At 34.0% G+C, this 19,502-nt stretch overlaps 1 protein-coding gene across 1 annotated transcript in view; it reads left to right on the top strand.

Moving 5' to 3' along the window:
- Positions 1–19,502, top strand: part of SPEF2 (sperm flagellar 2) — a 50,077-nt gene that overhangs the window by 14,307 nt on the left and 16,268 nt on the right. The window contains exons 9-22 of the mRNA XM_052670546.1: positions 174–361; positions 1,423–1,591; positions 5,371–5,590; positions 6,071–6,201; positions 6,415–6,481; positions 8,224–8,297; positions 9,728–9,831; positions 10,629–10,885; positions 12,627–12,735; positions 14,114–14,271; positions 15,353–15,492; positions 17,536–17,663; positions 17,755–17,893; positions 18,416–18,553. Coding sequence (XP_052526506.1) covers positions 174–361; positions 1,423–1,591; positions 5,371–5,590; positions 6,071–6,201; positions 6,415–6,481; positions 8,224–8,297; positions 9,728–9,831; positions 10,629–10,885; positions 12,627–12,735; positions 14,114–14,271; positions 15,353–15,492; positions 17,536–17,663; positions 17,755–17,893; positions 18,416–18,553 — 2,022 coding nt within the window. The remainder of the gene's footprint in view (positions 1–173; positions 362–1,422; positions 1,592–5,370; positions 5,591–6,070; positions 6,202–6,414; positions 6,482–8,223; positions 8,298–9,727; positions 9,832–10,628; positions 10,886–12,626; positions 12,736–14,113; positions 14,272–15,352; positions 15,493–17,535; positions 17,664–17,754; positions 17,894–18,415; positions 18,554–19,502) is intronic.

Here is a 19,502-nt window from a genome sequence, read left to right as displayed (position 1 = left end):
TACCCAATGGATAGAAGTTTTTAGATTTCATTGTATGTTAATGATCACTGTCTCATCTCTGGTGAGGATCTGTTTTCATTTACTGAGCAAGTTCGTTTTCTTATCTATGATGGTGCATTTTTGCAGTTTGATTTTCTTTGCAATCTCAAATATACCCTTTAAAAAAATTCTAGGCTCTTGCGAAACAAGAAAAAATTGATTGTGAAGAACAAATTGCCAAGGAAAGAGAGCATCATGAGAAAATTGCCATTGAAAGAGCTCAGGCTCGCTATAAAAAGCATTATTCCATATGTCAGGAAGTGATTGACCAAATTGTTGATTTGTCAACAAAAATAGGAGAATATCGAGTGCTGACAAACAAGTGAGTATGATAGCTGTTAGGCAAAACTAACAGGTGTTAGGTAGCTGTTAGATTTAGTGATTCATGCTGGTTTAAGCACCGGAATGTTTGTGTGATTCTCTCTTCTGACATGCCCCAGTGCTGCAGGTTTTCTGAGAAGATCCTAAAAAGGCAGCGACTTCCACGTGGCTGCCTTCTGTGAGGTGGAAGCTTGGGTTCTCAATTGCTCTCATTCTTTCATTAAGATTCAGTGATTAGACTATGGGGTAAGGCCTACTGAATAAGAAAGTGTGCCAAAAGTTCCTTCTTTTTGGTGTAATTGTGTACTAAATGATAAAACTGTAACCATATGTTTATAGTTTGTGGAAATTATCTAAATTTAGGGCCAGTAAGTACTTGATGAAGTAGTCACTGTAGACACTGCTTAATTATTTTTGAACAATAAATAGGTTATTTAAAGCTGTAATATGCATCTACAGCAATTACTTAAAAAAAAAAAAAGAAAATCTAGTTCTATTCAAAATAGAACATTTTGAGCATTTGTCAAATTTAAACAGTTATAGGATTTAGCATCTAAAGATGTCAGTGTCATGTTTGCATTTAGCAATAGCAATAATTGTTTAATTACTTCTTACTTCGTGCAGTTTGTCTTGTTTCAGATGAATATTTTTCCTTTGTAAAGGAAAAGAAGGATTTTAACGGTTGGTGCAGTACTGAATAAATTTTAGCTTCCAGAAAGAAAACCAAAAAAAGTGTAGATTTTTGGTGACGAGAGACTTTAACCTCTAGGTCTAAAATCTAGGATAGCATTTTGGAGCAATTTATTTAGGTACAGCAAAACTGTTACTGCACAGATATTGCTGTAACAAGTAAGATGCCACAGTAAGTGTTTTTATGGTTTCCCCCCTAAAAAGCTGTAGCAATTACAGAAAGCATTATAAACCATATCTAGTTTAGCATATCCATATTTCATGACTGTGATTCTTATAAATTTGGGTTCACTGTTCTCAGATGTCTATCTGCTTTTATTTTTTGTTTTGGAATGCCTTCATATTTGTTTCTTTGTTTGTTTTCCACTGCAGCAAAGTTCCATTGAAACTGATCTGTGATTGGAAGGAATTATTTTTTAATGGAAAATCGATATATGAAAAAGCCTCAATTAAAACTTTGCCAAGTGAACCAAACTCAGAACAACTTATAGAGTTGAATGAAATGGATCTGTTAGATGAAAAAGATTATGGTGAATACAAGGTACATGAAACAGACAGTCCATAATGGAAAAATATAATACACCTTTATTGTTCTTAATTGTAAAAATTTTGTTGTAATGTTACATTTTCTTCTTTCAATAGTTTATTACATCAGAATTTGACATGCATTTTCTTTTCATTACATGAGGTTCTACTGGAAATACATGGCTCTTCTGAATGTTAGTAGCAGCAGAGAGTTGCTGCAATTTTAAAACATTTGAAATTGAATGCTTACATATAACATTAATTGTATTTACCTACTGAGTGTGTAAGATAAACAAAGAAATTACTGTGCAATTGATTTTAACTAATTGGAATTTGAAAGTGTGATTAACACAGAATCACATAGAATCATAGGGGTTGGAAGGGACCTCCAGAGATCATCGAGCCCAACCCCCCTGCCAAAGCAGGTTCCCTACAGCAGGTCGCACAGGTAGGCATCCAGGCAGGTCTGGAACATCTCCAGAGAAGGAGACTCCACCACCTCCCTGGGCAGCCTGTTCCAGTGCTCCGTCACCTCACTGTAAAGAAGTTCTTGTGCACATTTGTGCAGAACTTCCTATGCTGCAGTTTCCAGCCGTTTCCCCTTGTCCTGTCTCCACTCACCACTGAAAAGAGTCCGGCCTCGCCATTCTGCCCCCCACAAATTAATGCTACCACGTTTGAAAATGTGAGAAGAGACAGTCAGCAAAAACAAGTGAGAAGAAATACAGTGTCTATTATAAAACCTAGTAGTCTTAATCCAAGTAATTCTGAATAAAAGTTTTTTAACAGGAATTATTGATTTGGGTGATCTGTTCTCAACAGCAGCTTTTATAAAAATTAGTTTGAATGTCTAATATTTTGGCAGATCTTCTGTTAGGATACAAAGTATCTTAAAGTGTTTCTTCAAGTTTATGATACTTTTAATAATTTCAGATGTGGAAGATGAAGGGTGAATATTTCCCTGTTATAATTAAAAACTATTCTATAGTATTTTCCAAATTACAATGTAGCTGATAGTTTCTTTAAAAAAAAAAAAAAAAAAAAAAAAAAAAAAACAGAACAGAAAAATCTATTTAATACGTGTAAGTCATTGCAAATATCCTGTCATTTGAAGTTTTGGGAAATTATACTCACAATATGTTTGTGTTCTTACCAACTCCCTGAATCAACTGGTATATTTTTTTGCAGTCAGTCTGAGTTTTTGTTATCAGCTGTGGTAAACACCTGACAGCTGAGCTATCTTTCGTGTCAATCTTAAAATATGTTATTCTGATTAATTATAAGCTACCTGTTCATACTATATAAACTCACATAATAAATTTAATAATCACTCTCTTTGGGTGTGGAAAAAAATGGGGAGAAAAAGAAAATTGATTATTTTCAGTCATATTATTATTATTTGTATTGCAGAATCTAGTAGTTTCTTTCAATAGAAGTCCAGTAACGGCATTAAACACTTACTGGCACATTTCAAGCCTCTTTTTCAGTAACAGACTATTTCAAATGTACACTCACGTACTTATTTTTTTTCCAGATGTTATTAATCTTACACTTTTCTGAATGCATATTAGCCAAAAATAATACCTTGTGACTTGCATAAAATTGTTGGCATCAATCCACACTCATGTCAACTGAAAACCTAAGTGAATAGCAAGTATTTTCAGACTGTTCTATCTTGAAAATGTATTGTCTGGGCATTCTAGTAATGTTTATTATGATTTCTTCACCTAAGAAAAAAGCCAAGCACTGGCAGCCTGGCATGCCTCAAGAATGATAAGTTTTTAATAAGAGTGCTGAGTTAAAGAAGCATATTTGATAAAATAAAATAAATGAAGTATGTACTATCAGCCTGATGCTGATAGTAATTCCAGATTAGAATAAGCCTGGAAATATTTGAAAACTACCATAACATCCATTATGCCTAATCACTTCATAAATAAATACAATTCATGAAAAAAAAAGAAAAAAAAAAAAAAAGAAAAAAAAAAAAAAGCCAAACCAAACATAACAGTAAGCACCACCCAAAATATCAAATAATTTTCAATTTTCTTTGAGAGCATTAACCAGGAATTAGGTAACTCTGTCCTGGATACCCGAAAACTTGTTTCTGACAGATAACCTAGTTTAACTAAGGACAGATATGGTCGAGCAATTTTCTGATTAGAAAGACAATAAATTCAAAAGGTGAGTACTTCAAATAAGAAACCTACCCCATTTAGAATTCATTTGTACCACAGGTTGGATAGAATTTTTAAAAATTGATCTCTCCTTTTTCTAGGGAAAATAGTTCAGATAGATTAAGGATTTGAACTTTTTTAAATTAATCTTTTCCACAACTTATTAAGAAGTACATATATCTGAGATATTTTAAGGAGGAGATACTTTACAGCTCAGAAATATTTTTTTCTGGTTTTAACTGATTAAATATAGGTCACATTTTCATTTAAAGTAGTAGTAAGTTACATGGTATTAATTTACCTAATGCACATATCTTCAAAGTAAACTCTTATTAGAATATATGCTATAGCAATATATAACTTATGTTTACAAGTTCTGAAAAATACATATTCTACCTGGAACATGAATGTGTATAATATATTTCAGTAGAACTTTGATGTTCATGGTAATTAAATATTTAATATATAGAATGATAGGATAGTTTAGATTGAAAGGGAATTTGTGGGCATGTAGTTCAACTTGTTTGCTCAAAGTGGATCTGACTTCTGAATAGATTGCTCCTTGTATTTTCCAGTCAGCTATCAAATATTTCCAAGGATGGGTCTCCCTGTGAAATCTGTGCCTGTTCTTATCTACCCTCAGAGTGAATTTTTTTCTTTTTTCTTTTTTCTTTTTTCTTTTTTTAAGTGGAAATTCTTTTACTACTACATTCCTTTACTCCATTTGCTACTACATTTAGGGTGTACTTTATTGAATATTTACAATTTACAAATATTTACAATATTTGTTATTGTATAATGAAGTACACCTAAATGAATAAAAGAATCTAATTGGGAGTGGTAATAACCCATGTATCTAGCAAACAGCAATCTACAGATGTGCCATTTAAGAATAACTGAAACGGAACTAGTATTTTCCTGCATACTAAGAGGCTCTTATTACAGCATAACCAGCACATGTCCTTCATAGTACTTTCCTAGTGGTATAGGATGCAATAATCCAGTGGCAAAAGATGTGTTAAATTTTTCTGACTACAAGCTTTTATTATCATCTTTCTGCAGCTACAATTGTAAGGAAAAGCTGTATGCTTTTAACTCAACCAGAAGCTTCTAGTATTTCTTTTAAGGTTTTTGTGATTTTGTCTTGTTGGGTATTGTTTTGTTTTGTTGTCACTACTGAATGTGTGTTAGGGAGATAAATGTATTTTAAATCTTTGTACAAATTTTCAAAGATGTGCGTGCTATACTGGGCAATAATACTGCCCCATCATAGGAGTGCTGAATGCTAGGATAATGGGTTTATGTTCCAAAAAGTTATAGCTGATTCATTCTGTAGTATTAGTGAGATAACTTTTCATGTTTGTGGGATTTTAAAGAATTATTCTAGATTTCGTAAAAACGATTGTAGGAGTTTTTGTCTGTCATCTAGGTCTTAGTGAATAGCAGTAAATCTTAATGATTATGAAAATCACATCTTTTAACGAGACTGTAATGTAAAAATATTTTAATATTAGTACTGTTCAGATTTGGTTATTATATGACATTATATAATTACATATGTGTAGTAAGATGAAATACAATACATATTGCCTAACTGCTTGATAATTTATTTGCACAGAGTATGACAGGGGAATGGTGTCCAGCTGATGAGAACAGAAAAAACATATCTCCTCTTAATAACAACATATTGGGTCATGTGCTTCATAGACTGATGGAGATTTTCTATCCTTCAAAACCCAGATCTTCACTGCCTATAATTCCTCCGTTTCACATCAAGGGATGTATTCTGGGAAAACCTTTTAGTGGAAAAACTACCTGTGTAAATTTTCTTGAAAAAGGTAGAGTTTTGTTTAGCTTTTCATCTGAAAGCTCTTAAAGTTGACTCTTACAATAAAGTTTGTTTTTGCAAATCCTTTCATTACTAATCCTTGAACCTCACATGCAACTGTATTTTACTGAGGTTCCTTTCAAGTTATTCATTCATTATCTTTTAGAATAAGATTAAAAACAGCTGACCTCTCATATAATGTTGTTATAATATTTCTTCTGTATTTCTTGAGGATTTAAAAATGCTTTTGATTTCTCTGAAAATGTTTGTGATTGAAGAGACTAGCAGATATATATAAGATTGTGAATGCAATGGTTACAGAGAAGAGACAGTGGAAACAACTTATATGAAAAGTCCAAACAAAAGGAATTGTGCATTCCTTCACATATAATGATACTCTCCTCCAATTACTGATTTAATTTCATTAATAGTCTCTCTTCATGTATGCTCAGCTCAAACTATAAAGCTATCTAATTTTTGTATATATTAGTTTGCAATATTCAGGTACTGTCTGTTGATACTCTGGTTCAGGAGGCCATCCAAGCTTTTCTTAATAATGAAATGAAAACTGAATACAACTTGATTTCACAGGAAGCAGAGAGCTCTGCAAAACAAAACAAGGTAAGCATTCTTGTTAATTTTGGCTTTGGCTGTCTCAGGGAAAAGTGAGTGTATAAGGAAAAAAAGTACATTGTTTCAATTTCTTACTCAATTTCAGACTTAGAATTCTGTTTTTTCTTAACAGACTTCAAGGTTCATCTTCAACTGACAGATTTGTTTTCCTGTATTGTGTATTTTTTTTTCTAATCTATTTATTTTCTTAACTGACAAAAGGTTCAGAGGAACTTCTCAGCATCATCAATGACATTTTTAACAAGAACATCTGCTAATGGAACTGGAGGTATTTGTGTGTGTGCATATACAAATTTAAATTAAATTTCATATAATTTGATTCTTATTAAATTTAAACTACAATTCCACTTTCTCCTGTCGACTTCATGTAGAATCCATGACATCTGAGTTTTCAGAATAGTTGCCATTATGAATTTTGTGTTTCTGTGCATTCCCACTGTTTGGGAGAAGCAAGTGCAAACTGCTCCACACAGGAAAGTGAGCCAGGAGATGATGCCAATAATAAGTCTGGCAGAGCCAACACCTCATCAGTAAGGAGTGAACATATTGACTAAAGAGTAAGATTCAGAGACATTGACCAGCATAAGCCTCAGTCTGATGATAAATGTACTGATGCAGTAAATGTGAGATTGAGCGAGAAAGTCAAGCCAGCAGATGTGGATCAGAATCAGAAGTGCTAACATGGGTGCTGCGCTCCTATAATGCACCACAGACAGTGTCTAGGTTGAAATCTTCATTCTGAAAGCACCTTCCAAAGGAATGTGAGGCAAGCCCTCTGTTTCCCTCACTTTACCTTTCTTTACAATAGCTCTTAACAACAAAGGAACTGATATTGGGCTCAGCTACTAAACTCAGAATCACAGAATGGTTGGGGGTGGAAGGAACTTCTGAAGGTCATCTAGTCCAATACTTTTCAAGGAAGGTTCAGTATTATATATTGTTTAGCACTGTGTTCACTTGGGAGTTAAACTTCACCTAGGATGGGAACTCCACAATCTTACTGGGTGGTGACTTATTCCAATTTTCTATAGCTCATATAGTTCATATTTTATCATTCAAATAGAATTCAGTGTGTTTCAGTTTGTTTCCATTGTCTCTTGTCCCTTTTTCACTTGGCATCATTGAGATGATTGTGGCTCCAGCTTTACTCCACTTTACAAGTTCCCACTCAGGATTTCTTTTCCTGGGCTGAATTCCAGCTCTCAGCCTCTCCCTGTGTATCAGATGTTCTAACATCTTAATAATTGTTATGATCTTTTTCTGGATCTGCTGCAATGTATCCAGGTCTTTCTTGCCTCTGGAGAGCCTAGAACTGGACACAGCATTCTAGATATGGTCTCACTGAGGCTGAGTATAGGGAAAGTACGATCTCCTGGTGACGATGCTGTGTTTCATGTATTCCAGGATGCTTCTGACCTTTTTTAATGCAAAGATGAGTCTCTGGCTCAGAATAATCTTGTCCTCAAAGATCTTCTCTGCAAAGTTGCTTGCAAAGCAATTGGCCTCTAGACTTCCTTGCTAGTCTCAGGAGCCTGAGATTCCTGAAGGCAGGTTGTACTTGTAGAGACCAAGAGAGAGAAGACATTAAGTATCTCTGTCCCGTGCTCCAGTCAGCAGCAAGCTCGTGTTTCCACTGGTCTTCATTTTGCTGTGGAGATACCTATAAAGGTTCTGGTTTTGACCATGTGCAAGAAAATGTCTTTTTCCCATGAGAGCATTGAAACTGATTGTCTTTAGTGGTACTTTCTGTCACTGGAGGTTTTTGAGACTGGTAAAGCCTTGAGTAATGTGATCTGACATTCCAGCTGCTTTAACCGTAAAATTGAATTGATCTTTAGAGGTTGCTTGCAACTGGAATTTTTCAGTGATCCTATCATACTAATAATTGCAAATACCTTTTGTTTTAATTTGGTCATAGGACAATAATAAGACATGTATTTTTATTATTTAGCTATAGTAAGAAATATTACAGATGTGGAATTGTTAAACTTTCAAATGTACCTATTTTAGGTAACTGTTCTGTCAAAAAGCATCCGTCCGATCAGGAAATTCTATCAGACCACAAAGAGAATGACATATCTGAGGTTTGTAGTCCATTTTAACTACTACAATATAAAGATAGATTATTCAGAATCGTATCAAACAACAGAGTGGTGATACACTGTCACGTTTTGCCTTTATTTACTGACCTGATTGCAAGTATTTTCAGTGAGAAATATCGAAAGAGATTTTGTAAAAATCTATTTCCTTGTATATTGGTTAGAGTTACACCTACAGCTAGAATTCTATGTAAGTGTCGTTCTGTTTGATCTCACAGTTATGTAAGATAAGGTACTTTCTATATAATTTCTGAATTAGCAGAAATGTGATCTGAATGTTGCTGGTGCCACGCAAATATTTCAACCCATCGCAAGGTTTCTTTTCTTTACATTCAAAAATAATTAATTCTACAGTTCTCTCAACTTTATTTTTCTTGCTGAAATGTACTTAAAAAGCAAGTAAGATACCTATATAAACATTGATGTTAAATATTGCTACAGAAAACTTCTAGCATTTTCTTAAGCTATCAGAAATCAAACCATCACCGAGTTTAGAGTAGTGAAAATCAGAACATTAGGACAAAGGCTATTGTTTGTTTGTTTGTTTGTTTGTTTTTTCTGGTTTTCAATATCTTTTGCTTTTCAATCTTATTTCTGTCTGTCTGTCATTTTCTTGTGTGTTATGACATTCAGTTCAACTTTTCAGTTGAATGAGGCCTCTTTAACATCAGTTAAAACTATATCTGGTAGGTAGATCGTACAATAAACATTAAAAATAAATAAATAACACAATCAAGACTAAATATAATCAAGGAATGCAGAAGTAAAGTATACATGTTGCTCCAAAAGTTACGCCTCCTATTTATTTCTGTAGAAACTATAATAGATACAAAGAACAACTAACTGATAGAGCAAATTCTGAGCTACAGAACACTATTTTTATGAATAGCCACCACCATTAGGTATACATTTTCATCAGCAGTGAACAAGAGCCTGCATGCCATGCTCAGAAAAGTCTGCACCAGTTATGGTGAAACACTAACACTTTTGCCACTGCTGAAACACCCACCCACTACCTTGCTGTGCTTGTGTACACTGTTTGGTCTCCATAAATTTTCAGCAAGCATCAATGAATGTCAGTGGGTGCCAATTTTTTCCACGTGGAGGATTCAATTCCATACCTTTGCTTCACATGCCTTTCCTTCCATGTCAAGGCACCATTTTGTCAGTGTGTCCCTCTGCTGCCATCTGTCACATGCAAACAAAATGTAATTGAAATGCTGGTGAGAAGGTTCCTATTCTATTGCCATACCACCACTATCTGCTTCTGATGTCATGGGCCAGCACAGCAAAATAGGAAGCATTACTTTCAGAGCAGCCATCACATAGTGATGTTCATTTTAACTGTGAGTGTTGTCAACATCTGAGCTTTTTGTTCTTACATGTTCTTTTAACTGCTTTGCACTCCTCCACAGCTATCTGTACGTGCCCAGCTTGGCGCTGCATCACAGAAATTGCTGAAGAAAGGAAAAAGTATCCCTGATGAATTACTAGTTGACATCCTATTGGAAGCCATTAAGTATGAAATTATGTAGCTTTTCTCCCCCTTAATTACTTGGAATGTAATTATCAATTTTTAAGGACCAGATTCAGCCATTTCTCTTTAGTCAGTACATTAGTGGAAAATTGGAGTGTGCTATGGGAAAGTGGGACTGATCAGTGATTTAATGCTCATTTGAAAGAAATAGAGTCCAGCCCTATATTTTAAAAGCATTAGTGTACACCATTGCAGTAAGTAAAAAAATAAACAACTATCACATAGTCATTAGATGTAAGTAATGTCTATATTTTATTTATCAGTTTTCAACTATTCAGAATGTGCTAGTATTTTTTCCTCTAGATTTAATGTGAGATACATAATACAAACATTCATATTTCAACAATTATTTGTTCTTTTCTCTTCTTGCATTACAGAAAATTATCTCAAATATGCTCATATGCAATTAGCTCTTAAATTCTCGCCCGGATGTCGTTTAAGTTATATTTACTCCCATTTGTACTTTAATGTTATAAAACAGTTTTTACTACCTTTTTTTTCAGTGCAGAAGTTGGCTCTTTTTGAAAGCAATGAAATTATGTCTCTGATCACAGTACAGCTCTATAAAGATTGTTTTTGAAAACTATCAAGAAGCAAATATTGTTCTGTTTATCATTTTTAGCTCCTTTTCATGCGATTTCTGCCATAAAGTTCATTGTTTTGCTATTTTGATCATGATGCTGTCATTCAGAATAAACTACTAGGACAAGCTCTTCCTTCGGTGTTAATTTTATGCTATCAGTTTTTCTCTGCAAATGTCATTTTTCATTTACTTTTAGCCACACACCACCAGAGAAGGGATGGATTCTGGATGGATTTCCAATGACGATTAATCAGGCAAGGCTATTTGAAAAAGCCTGTACAGGGATTGATTCAGATGAAACGGAAGCAAAATATGTGAACTGTGGAAAGCTCTCACTTGTTACAAATCCTAGAACTCCTAACGAGCCTCCTGTTGCCTTACCTGCATTTGATGTTTCTGTATTATTGGATATTTCAGACACCACAGTATTGAAACGATTGGCTAGCTTGAAACGTAAGTTTCTATCTACATTTAAACGATGTCAAATGACAAGCACATTTTTATGTAAGGGGAATATGAAAATTGTTATAAATATGGAAACTTCTGAAATGTGAGTACTTTGCAATATGGTAGCAATTTGTGTATTTTAATTTAAACTACTAATATTTGTATTTTTTTATAATTATGAAGTTAGATTTTTTTTTTACTCTTATTTGTAAGACCTCTTTTACCTTTGTTCGCTTGTCTAAAGATGTATGACTGAATATAAGCAACACATTAATCGCAAGCATTATTTCAGGTTTTATTTGTACTTAACAATTTTAACCTTACATTATGCTAATTCAAACAAAATAGCATTTTTCAAACAAAATAGCATTCTTTTTACCTCATGTAATCTCATCTATTCATTTTGAAATATCATCCTGAGTGCTTCCAAGTTATCCTGAATACTTATGTTTGTTTCAGTCAAAGGCAGATTATAAGTGCAAGTTCATGTGTGTGGGTTTTTTCGTCCTGAAATTTCACTGAAGCCAGAGTAGCACAGTGGTTAATGTTAACTATCATATGAAGAAACAGTTGGGAAAAGTGTAACTTACAGCAGCTGCAGAAATATTACTCATTCCAAATGAGCATGTCTAATTAGTGTTTTTCTCCAGTGGATACATTTGGAAAGAGACATTAGGAAGAGTAAATAAAGGGATGTGCTTTTAATTTGCTCAGAAATGCCAACATTCATTCGCCATTGATTATTGCCTTTGTCTTGTCTTAGTCAATGAACAAGCAAAAAATAGTTGATTTTGGACAAAAATGGCAAAAGCAACAAAGGGTTTTTGAAAGCTGTTTTATTTCTGGACTACTTATTTTTCATTGCTCTCACTCATCTTGGCAAAATACAAGTTGTTTTCACAAATATTTACCATATTGTCTAGATTATAAGGGGGTTACTCTTCATTGTTTTCACTGCAGCACTTACATAGCACATGGCTTGAGCTGAACATTGTTTTGCTTTTATATGTTGGCGGAAATGAGAATGATGCAAATTGTTGGAGGTTTTGCTAACTATACCATCAAGATGTATGTATTAGCAGTGATATTCATGTTAGTTTTAAGACATTTTGTGCCAAAACATCTTTAAGATGTGATACTACATGATACAGTCTCAGGAATCCAAAAAAGATATTGTTTCTTAAGATGTCCCATGGTCATAGAAAAAGTCATAGAAACAAACAAAAAAAACCACATCAGAAATCTATAAAAATTTATTTCTAATAGATTAAAGTGGTTTTTTTTTTTTTTAATTTTGAGAAGTCTCTGAGATAGAGGATACTTTTTCTTCAGATACAGTAATAAATCTATCCATTCTGGAAATGAGCAGTTACTAAAAGAAAGATTCAGGTTAGACTGGAAAAAAAAAACAGGAAAGCCTTCAAACTGTAAGAATATATATGCCTGAAACTGTCCACCCATCACATCTCTACAACTACAGCTTTCTATGACTGCAAAGTATCTGTTGGGAAATGTATTGTTATAATTGACTTTGCATTCAAACAGAAGTCTCCGAATTCTTACCCAGCTCTATTTAGTAATTCTCTGATTTATTTCTGTCCTTTCCTTTCTTTGAGAAAGCTTTTAAATTTTTAAGGGAAGAGATGTAACATCAAGGAAATCTAAAAGCTTTCTTTTAACGTAGTTATCTTATTTAGGTCCTGTAGCTACCTTTTCAACATATGTTCATTTATGCTGTTTTCCTCAGCAGATAAATCAAAGTCCTCTCAAACTGAACAGCAGGACAACGGTCAAAATTCAGATGTTAAAATCGTAGAAGAGATGACTGACTTAGCAAGGGACCAGGTGCTGCATAGGTATGTTATATTAAGTACAATGAAGTTACTTCGGCCACATTATTAGGCATATAATTAATCTGAAGCTCTTATGTGATCTACGATTGCACTATGAGTGCCTTATGTTAAGATCTTACTTAAGAATTTCTCTGACTGAAGTCTAAGAGGTGCTTAGATTTTTGGTGCAATGTAAATAATCTTAGAAATTAGGAATTCTTATGTTTTGCTTTTCCAAGGTATTTTGTCAAGGAAAATTTCTTTTCCAGGTATGAATTGAAAAAATAAAATATGTATATATGTATGTATATATGTATGTACTTCAGAGAACCTCTCATGGTTTTCTATATTTTATTCTATCATTAGGTTAAAAAAAAATTATAATGCTATTATTAAATTTTGCATGTAGAGGAAAATCAAGAGCAGCAACTTTAGCTTTTAAATCATAGAGTCGTAGAATCATAAATCATTCAGGCTGGAAAACACCTTAAAGATCATTGAGTCCAACCCAACCTAACCATACTAGTCTAACTATCAACCCCCTGCTAAATCATGTCCCTGAGCACCACATCCAAACAGTTTTTAAACACATCCAGGGATGGTGACTCAACCACTTCCCTGGGGAGCCTATTCCAGTGCTTAACAACCCTTTCTGTAAAGAAGGTTTTCCTGATATTCAACCTAAACCATCCTGGCACAACTTGCGGCCATTTCCCCTTGTCCTGTAATCTGTCACTAGTGACAAGACACCAACCCTGCTCTCTCTGTAAGTACCTTTCAGATATTGGAATTGAGCAATAAGGTCTCCCCTCAGCCTCCTTTTCCCCAGGCGAAACACCCCCTGTTCCATCAGTCTCTCCTCATACACATATTCTCAAGCCCTTCACAAGCCTTGTTGTCCTTCTCTGGACCTGCTCCAGCACCTCAATGTCTTTTCTGTACTGAGATTCCCAAAACTGAACACAGTACTTGAGGTGAGGCCTCACCAATGCCGAGTACAGGGGCAGGATCTAGTCCTGCTCACCTCTCCATTTCTGATACAAGCCAGGATGCCATCGGCCTTCTTGGCCACATGAGCTCACAGTTGCTTTTGAATATTTGATGATATTAACTAGTTTAGACTATTATATTATTGGTTATAATTATTTTAGTCATGATGCAAGAAAACATAGGCTTAACTTCTGATATGAAAGAGTAAGAGCTATTTTCTTACTCTGAGGGGGTTTATGTCGTTGAAAATTTAAATATCTTCAAAAGTACTGCCTAGATTTGCTTTAGTATTGTATAGTATTCAGTATTTAGGTTAGATATTGTGATCTTTCCTTTGTTTATGGGAAAATATTTTCCTGTAGTTATTTCAATTATTCTATTTTAGAGGTATACATCAATATGACTTTTGCAGAATTTCAGGCTTCCTAGACACATGGCCGGAATTAGAGAACTGGTTTTCAGACCATCAAAACACTCTAGTGAAGGTCAATGCAGAGACAGAAGAAAGTATTGTGTGCAAAACTGTAAAGGAAATTCTGATTGAAGAAATTGACAAAAAGCAGAATAAAAGTAAGTTTTTCCCTTTCTACTTCTTACGGTTCACTAAGAAAAGATTGTTTTTGATGGATAACACTAATCATTAAAATATAAAACTATGTGGAAAAACTAGCATTTTCACCATACCTACAAGGCTTCAGGGATTTATGAGTTATTGATAACTGCACTGGAATTTTGAAATTTTCTGTCGTGTTTTTTACATTTCACAAGATATGGACCAGTTTCACATAGCTATAAAGATAATTTGAGAAAAGATTTCAAAATATTTAAAATAAACTGTCAGTTGGATATATTTAAATTCACTGAAGAATTACTAAATTCAGTCATTTCTTCCAGATTTAAATATTACAGCTAGCATCAACACTGTGTGGGATAGCATAATGACAAAAGAAGGATAATTTGCCATTATAAACATATACTCATTTATCAGAAATGTAAAAACATGGATAACTCAGTGCGCCGTATTTGCCTCTTTTGGTGTATCTTATTGCATGTTTCTTCTTAATCCATGCAATTAACATATGTACATACAACCCTATACAACAGAATCATTTAAAAAGAAGGGAAAAAGATGAATTCCAAAGAAAAAGTTGTATCCAGTAAACAAGGATTAGATTTTTAATAACTCTTTTCTTCAGAGTTATTAGAAGAAAGACTTGATGTGGCCTTCACCACATTATTCTTTCTCAATCTCACATGGAAACCATGCTTACAACTGTTCCTTAATTAAGCAGTGTCCTTGAAATCATGATAGTTTTAATGAATCAAAGAATTGTATCAACACCAATGACTTTGCTTTACCTGGTAAAGAATGCTTTGCATAATCATACTAATTCACTATGTTACTGTTTCTCTCACAGAGATGGTTTTGGAAAAGTAGCAATCCTGCAAAATACAATCTAACTGGAAACAGATTTCTAAAAACTATGGCATCACGTAATTGCTCAGCATATGTTCTTATGAAAAATACACAAATGATGAGATTCTGAATCTTTATGTTAGTCTGAATTTGTCAGATTAGCATAAATATCTATTTCTGTTTACTGATACTTAAAATACTTATGGAGGTACTAATTGTATGTTCATACACAAGGGTCTGTCCGAGAAAAATCACCAGACGAAAAAGCTTTGCCAGTTAAACCTCAAGATCTGCTTTCTCCTATTCCTGTGACACCACTACTGATTAAGCCAGGAACGGGTGAATGGATTTATGTAGATGAGCCACTTCCCAAGGTACCTTCAGGGTTAAAAGTCTTAGATGTCAAAGTATATATTTGCCTTTATTTTTTATGCATATTCTACCTAAACTTTTTTTCTCAGCACATTATTTTCTTAAATATTTTACAGTGAAAAGTACACTAGTGCTGTGTATTTGTACTAGAAGTACGAATACTTTTTCGTACCAAAATATATAAGAAAGAAATACACTTGAAAATTTTGCTCATTGCCTTTTGCTAAGTTCTTCACAGTGATGTTGAAGAACAGTGCACAAAGGCCAAAACAAGCTTCCTGGAGTCATGTCATGACCCATCTACTCAGGTTTCATGACCCATCTACTCAGGTTCTTGCCTTTGGCAGTGGCTGGGCACTGGTCCTGCAGAAAGAATGTAAGAATGGCAAGAGTGTGCACTGATATTTCTCCTAGGATACTTTCCTCTAACACTCTCCAGGACATCTTTTTATCTGCTAGTAATGTATGGGATTCCCAATATAAGTTTATAGGTACATCTTTGTATTCAGTAAATCTCAACAGTATTTTTTTCCATGATTGTCTTTTCTCTTTTTTTGGAAGCAATTTACTTCATAGTCTCTGCAGTATAGTCTTTTTATGTGATTATTTAGTGGTTTTATGATTTTTGGTTATCAGTGTTCCACATGATAATATCACATGGCACTGGGCGTTAAAGAGTTAATGCTCCAATTCCAGACACCTGTCTGGAAGAGAAGAAGAACTGCATACCCCAGAACACCTTGCATTTAGAGAGGAGATATCACCTCTGGCAAGGTCACAAGACCTCCCTTTTTTTTCAGCTCTCCTCCCTGCTGCTTGACCCGACTGTGCATCTCACCTCAGTGTTATAGCAAGACCTTTCCACCTTTTGGACTCCCTCTCTCATTATAATTTATTTATTAGCTTCAATTCTACTTATATCGTAGTATATTGTATTATAATGTGTTATCTTACATTCTGATATACCATATTTAGAAAATTAGTTTGTTTCTCCTCATTGTTTTTAATAATTTGTCATTGTTTTTAATAATTTGGAGTCCCCTATTTCCCTTTCCAGAAGTGTGGATTCGTGAATCCCTTCACCCTGCAAGTCACAGAAAGGGGCCAAACCAACCCATAAACTGTTGACATGTAGCCTGTATAATTATGCTTTTTATGAAGAGAAAAGAAATAACACTTTGCTTTAAATCTATTTTACTTGGTTTACTGGATGACCCTAAGTTCTTGTATTGTGTGATTCAATGAATAGTAATTCTGTATTCACTCTGTGAAATTATTTGTGATTTTACAGGCATCTATCACATACTCCTTCTTCATTTTGCCTCTGCGATGCTTTTCAAATCAAGACATAATGTTTACTCATGCAGAAATGATTCAATATATTCAGTCATGATTTTTGCCTTTTGGTCTGTCTGTTCTAGCTTTACTAATTTTTTAACTTTATTCTTTTGAGTGGGGATATGGGTCTGCATGCAGTAACTGAGATACAGATTTGAAGGATTCTTAATGATGCTTTGTATTTTGTTCTGTATTCTGTTCCTTATGTTTTCCAGTTTTGACTTTATGACTGCAGTTAACTGGCATATTCTGTGAATCACCTTCTGAGTGATTAAAGTCTGCAACTCATCTTGTTGCCTTTCTACTTGTCATGCATTTCTTTGGCATTTTTTGACAGTCAGTCAGTAAAATGTTGCTTTTGAAACACTCAACAGTCACTCTTAATTTCTACTAGTTTAAACAGTCGTGTACTGCCTAACAACTTTCTGAATTTATGAATGTATCGAAAAACACTGATATCAGCAGTGTTTTTGGGGAACTTCCTATTCATCTTGAATACTGCCACATTTTTTTTCAAAGAAATGCACAGGGTAACTTTCTGCTGGATAATTTTATAATAAGTTGTTGATGATTCCAAAACAAAATAAATGAAAGAAGTCAGTACTCAGTAGTATGATATTATGAAATAATCTGTTATTTGTTAATGATATATCTAAATGAGTTGCCAAGAAATGTATTGATTTTGATGTTTTTTAAAATATTCACAGGAGATACCTGATTTTTTAGTACCTTACTGGGAAATGGTAGAAAATGTGTATGTGAATACCATCAAAACTGTACTTAGATGTCTAAGGGATGAACAGTACTCCATGATACATTATTTAGCAGATATTAGGTGAGTAGAAATAGCTTAGTATTTCAATATCCATATTTTATATTTTTCCTCTGCCATTGTTTTGTAACATTATTTTTGCCATAATTTACAGAAAAAATTTCCAAGATTATTTAAAACATCCAGATCATAAGCAGGAGTTTGTATCCCAGTGGCAATCAGATTTTAATTCAGTTTCTGATGACCTGAGGGAAGATGAAGAAACAAAAGCAGAACTACACCAAAGACTGACTGTAAGTAAATTGAAGAAGAAACAATAGGGCCTATGAAGCACTATCCATGTTAAAGCAAAAAATGGAATGGAGCCTTGTAAATAGAATAATGTTTAAACTATGACTTAATTTCTCAGAATTGTTTGTATTGCATATCCCCTTTCTCTTTATGTTTGCGTTTATTATCAAACCATTTAAGTGGAAGGTCGCTGACACTGTTATGAGCTTAGCAATTTGTGTTCTAATTCTATGTCTAGCTTCGATAGCTCTCTGCCTGGGAAAAGCCTAACTGTCCTCTATATTTATCATAGACCTCTGGATTATTTTGTCAGATTCATTTGTAAAGCTGTTTTCTGTCATCTGTCTGTAATCATAGAAGTTTTGGAGCAGGCTTTGACATTTATAACAATTTAGAAAAAACAACGCCTACAATAAATGAGTGTGTGTCTCATGCACAGGCAAAAATATAGTTTCTAATAGTAAAAAAAAAATGTATTTACAGTTTTTTCATAGTTATTTCTCATATTTTGTTTTTTATTTTAGGATTTAAGGGATCTTCTCTGGGATATCTGTGATAAAAGAAGGGAAGAAGCAGAGCAGGAACGTACTGATATCATGAATGATGGCTGGTTGCGAGATCATAAGGGGATTGCAATAAATCATTTTTTTTCACTTATGCAGGTAAGGTACAGAGCTCTACTATGGATTTTGCAATTGAAGGAGACAATGAATTGGAATTGAAAGACAGTAAGCCTCAGAGGAGTTTCACGCATTTGGCTCTGAATATGTTAGGAATCAAGAATTAGATGAGCAAATGTTCATGCTGCTTCTAACTCTGCCTAGAAAGCCTAGAGATATTTAGTCTAAAGACCAGGATAGCATTAGATGGCATTCATCATGTTTAACCATTTAATAGGCAAAAAACTTTAAGAAAAATACAATTTCTGTTGTCCACTGTCAAGCATTTTCAATCTGTGATGTGTATTGCTGCTTTTTGAGTTTTATCAGTCCAGTGAATGTTTTGAGATTTGTAACAGAGATGTTAGAACTGTTTATACATCCATAATCGTATTTACATCATATCCGTTTTATGGATTACAAAATTTACTGCTGTTGTAGACCTCCCTACTGTTAAGGTTGTCTTGTATTTCCCAAATCAAAAAATTCTATCAGTTGTAACTTGAAATTTTACCTACAGTCTAAAAAAAAAGTTGCAAGGAGTTTTTTGGAGAAAATCATGTTTGTTTTCCTTGAGAAAATTCATTCAAATCTTTCACAAGTTTTTAATGAAATCATCTTCACTTTGTTAGATCTTTCCTTCCTCACATTACGCCTTTCCTCTCATTCAGCGAGACCATGAATTACTTCAGTTCTTGAAGTAAAGTAAGATTTATTTTTCTGTGACTGCGTCTTAGGGGTGGACTTAGGGGTGGAATGGACAAGCTTGTCTGTAAATGGAGTGACCTTGTTGTGAAGGTTTGGGCAACTTTAAAAAAGGCAATGAAAAAAGTGTTTTAAATACATGCCATGCTATGCTAATTTGGTTGAAAAATCAGGCCTAACCACTTCTGGCTTAACAATCAAGGGAACCACTTTTTTATCTCAGATGCGTGTTGGAGTAATCTGAATA

The sequence above is a fragment of the Tympanuchus pallidicinctus genome, unplaced genomic scaffold, assembly GCF_026119805.1.
Source record: "Tympanuchus pallidicinctus isolate F22 unplaced genomic scaffold, pur_lepc_1.0 scaffold9, whole genome shotgun sequence".
In the NCBI taxonomy this organism is placed as follows: Eukaryota; Metazoa; Chordata; class Aves; order Galliformes; family Phasianidae; genus Tympanuchus; species Tympanuchus pallidicinctus.
The sequence above is the reverse complement of the archived record's forward strand: the minus strand, read 5'-3'. Positions and strand labels throughout refer to the sequence as shown.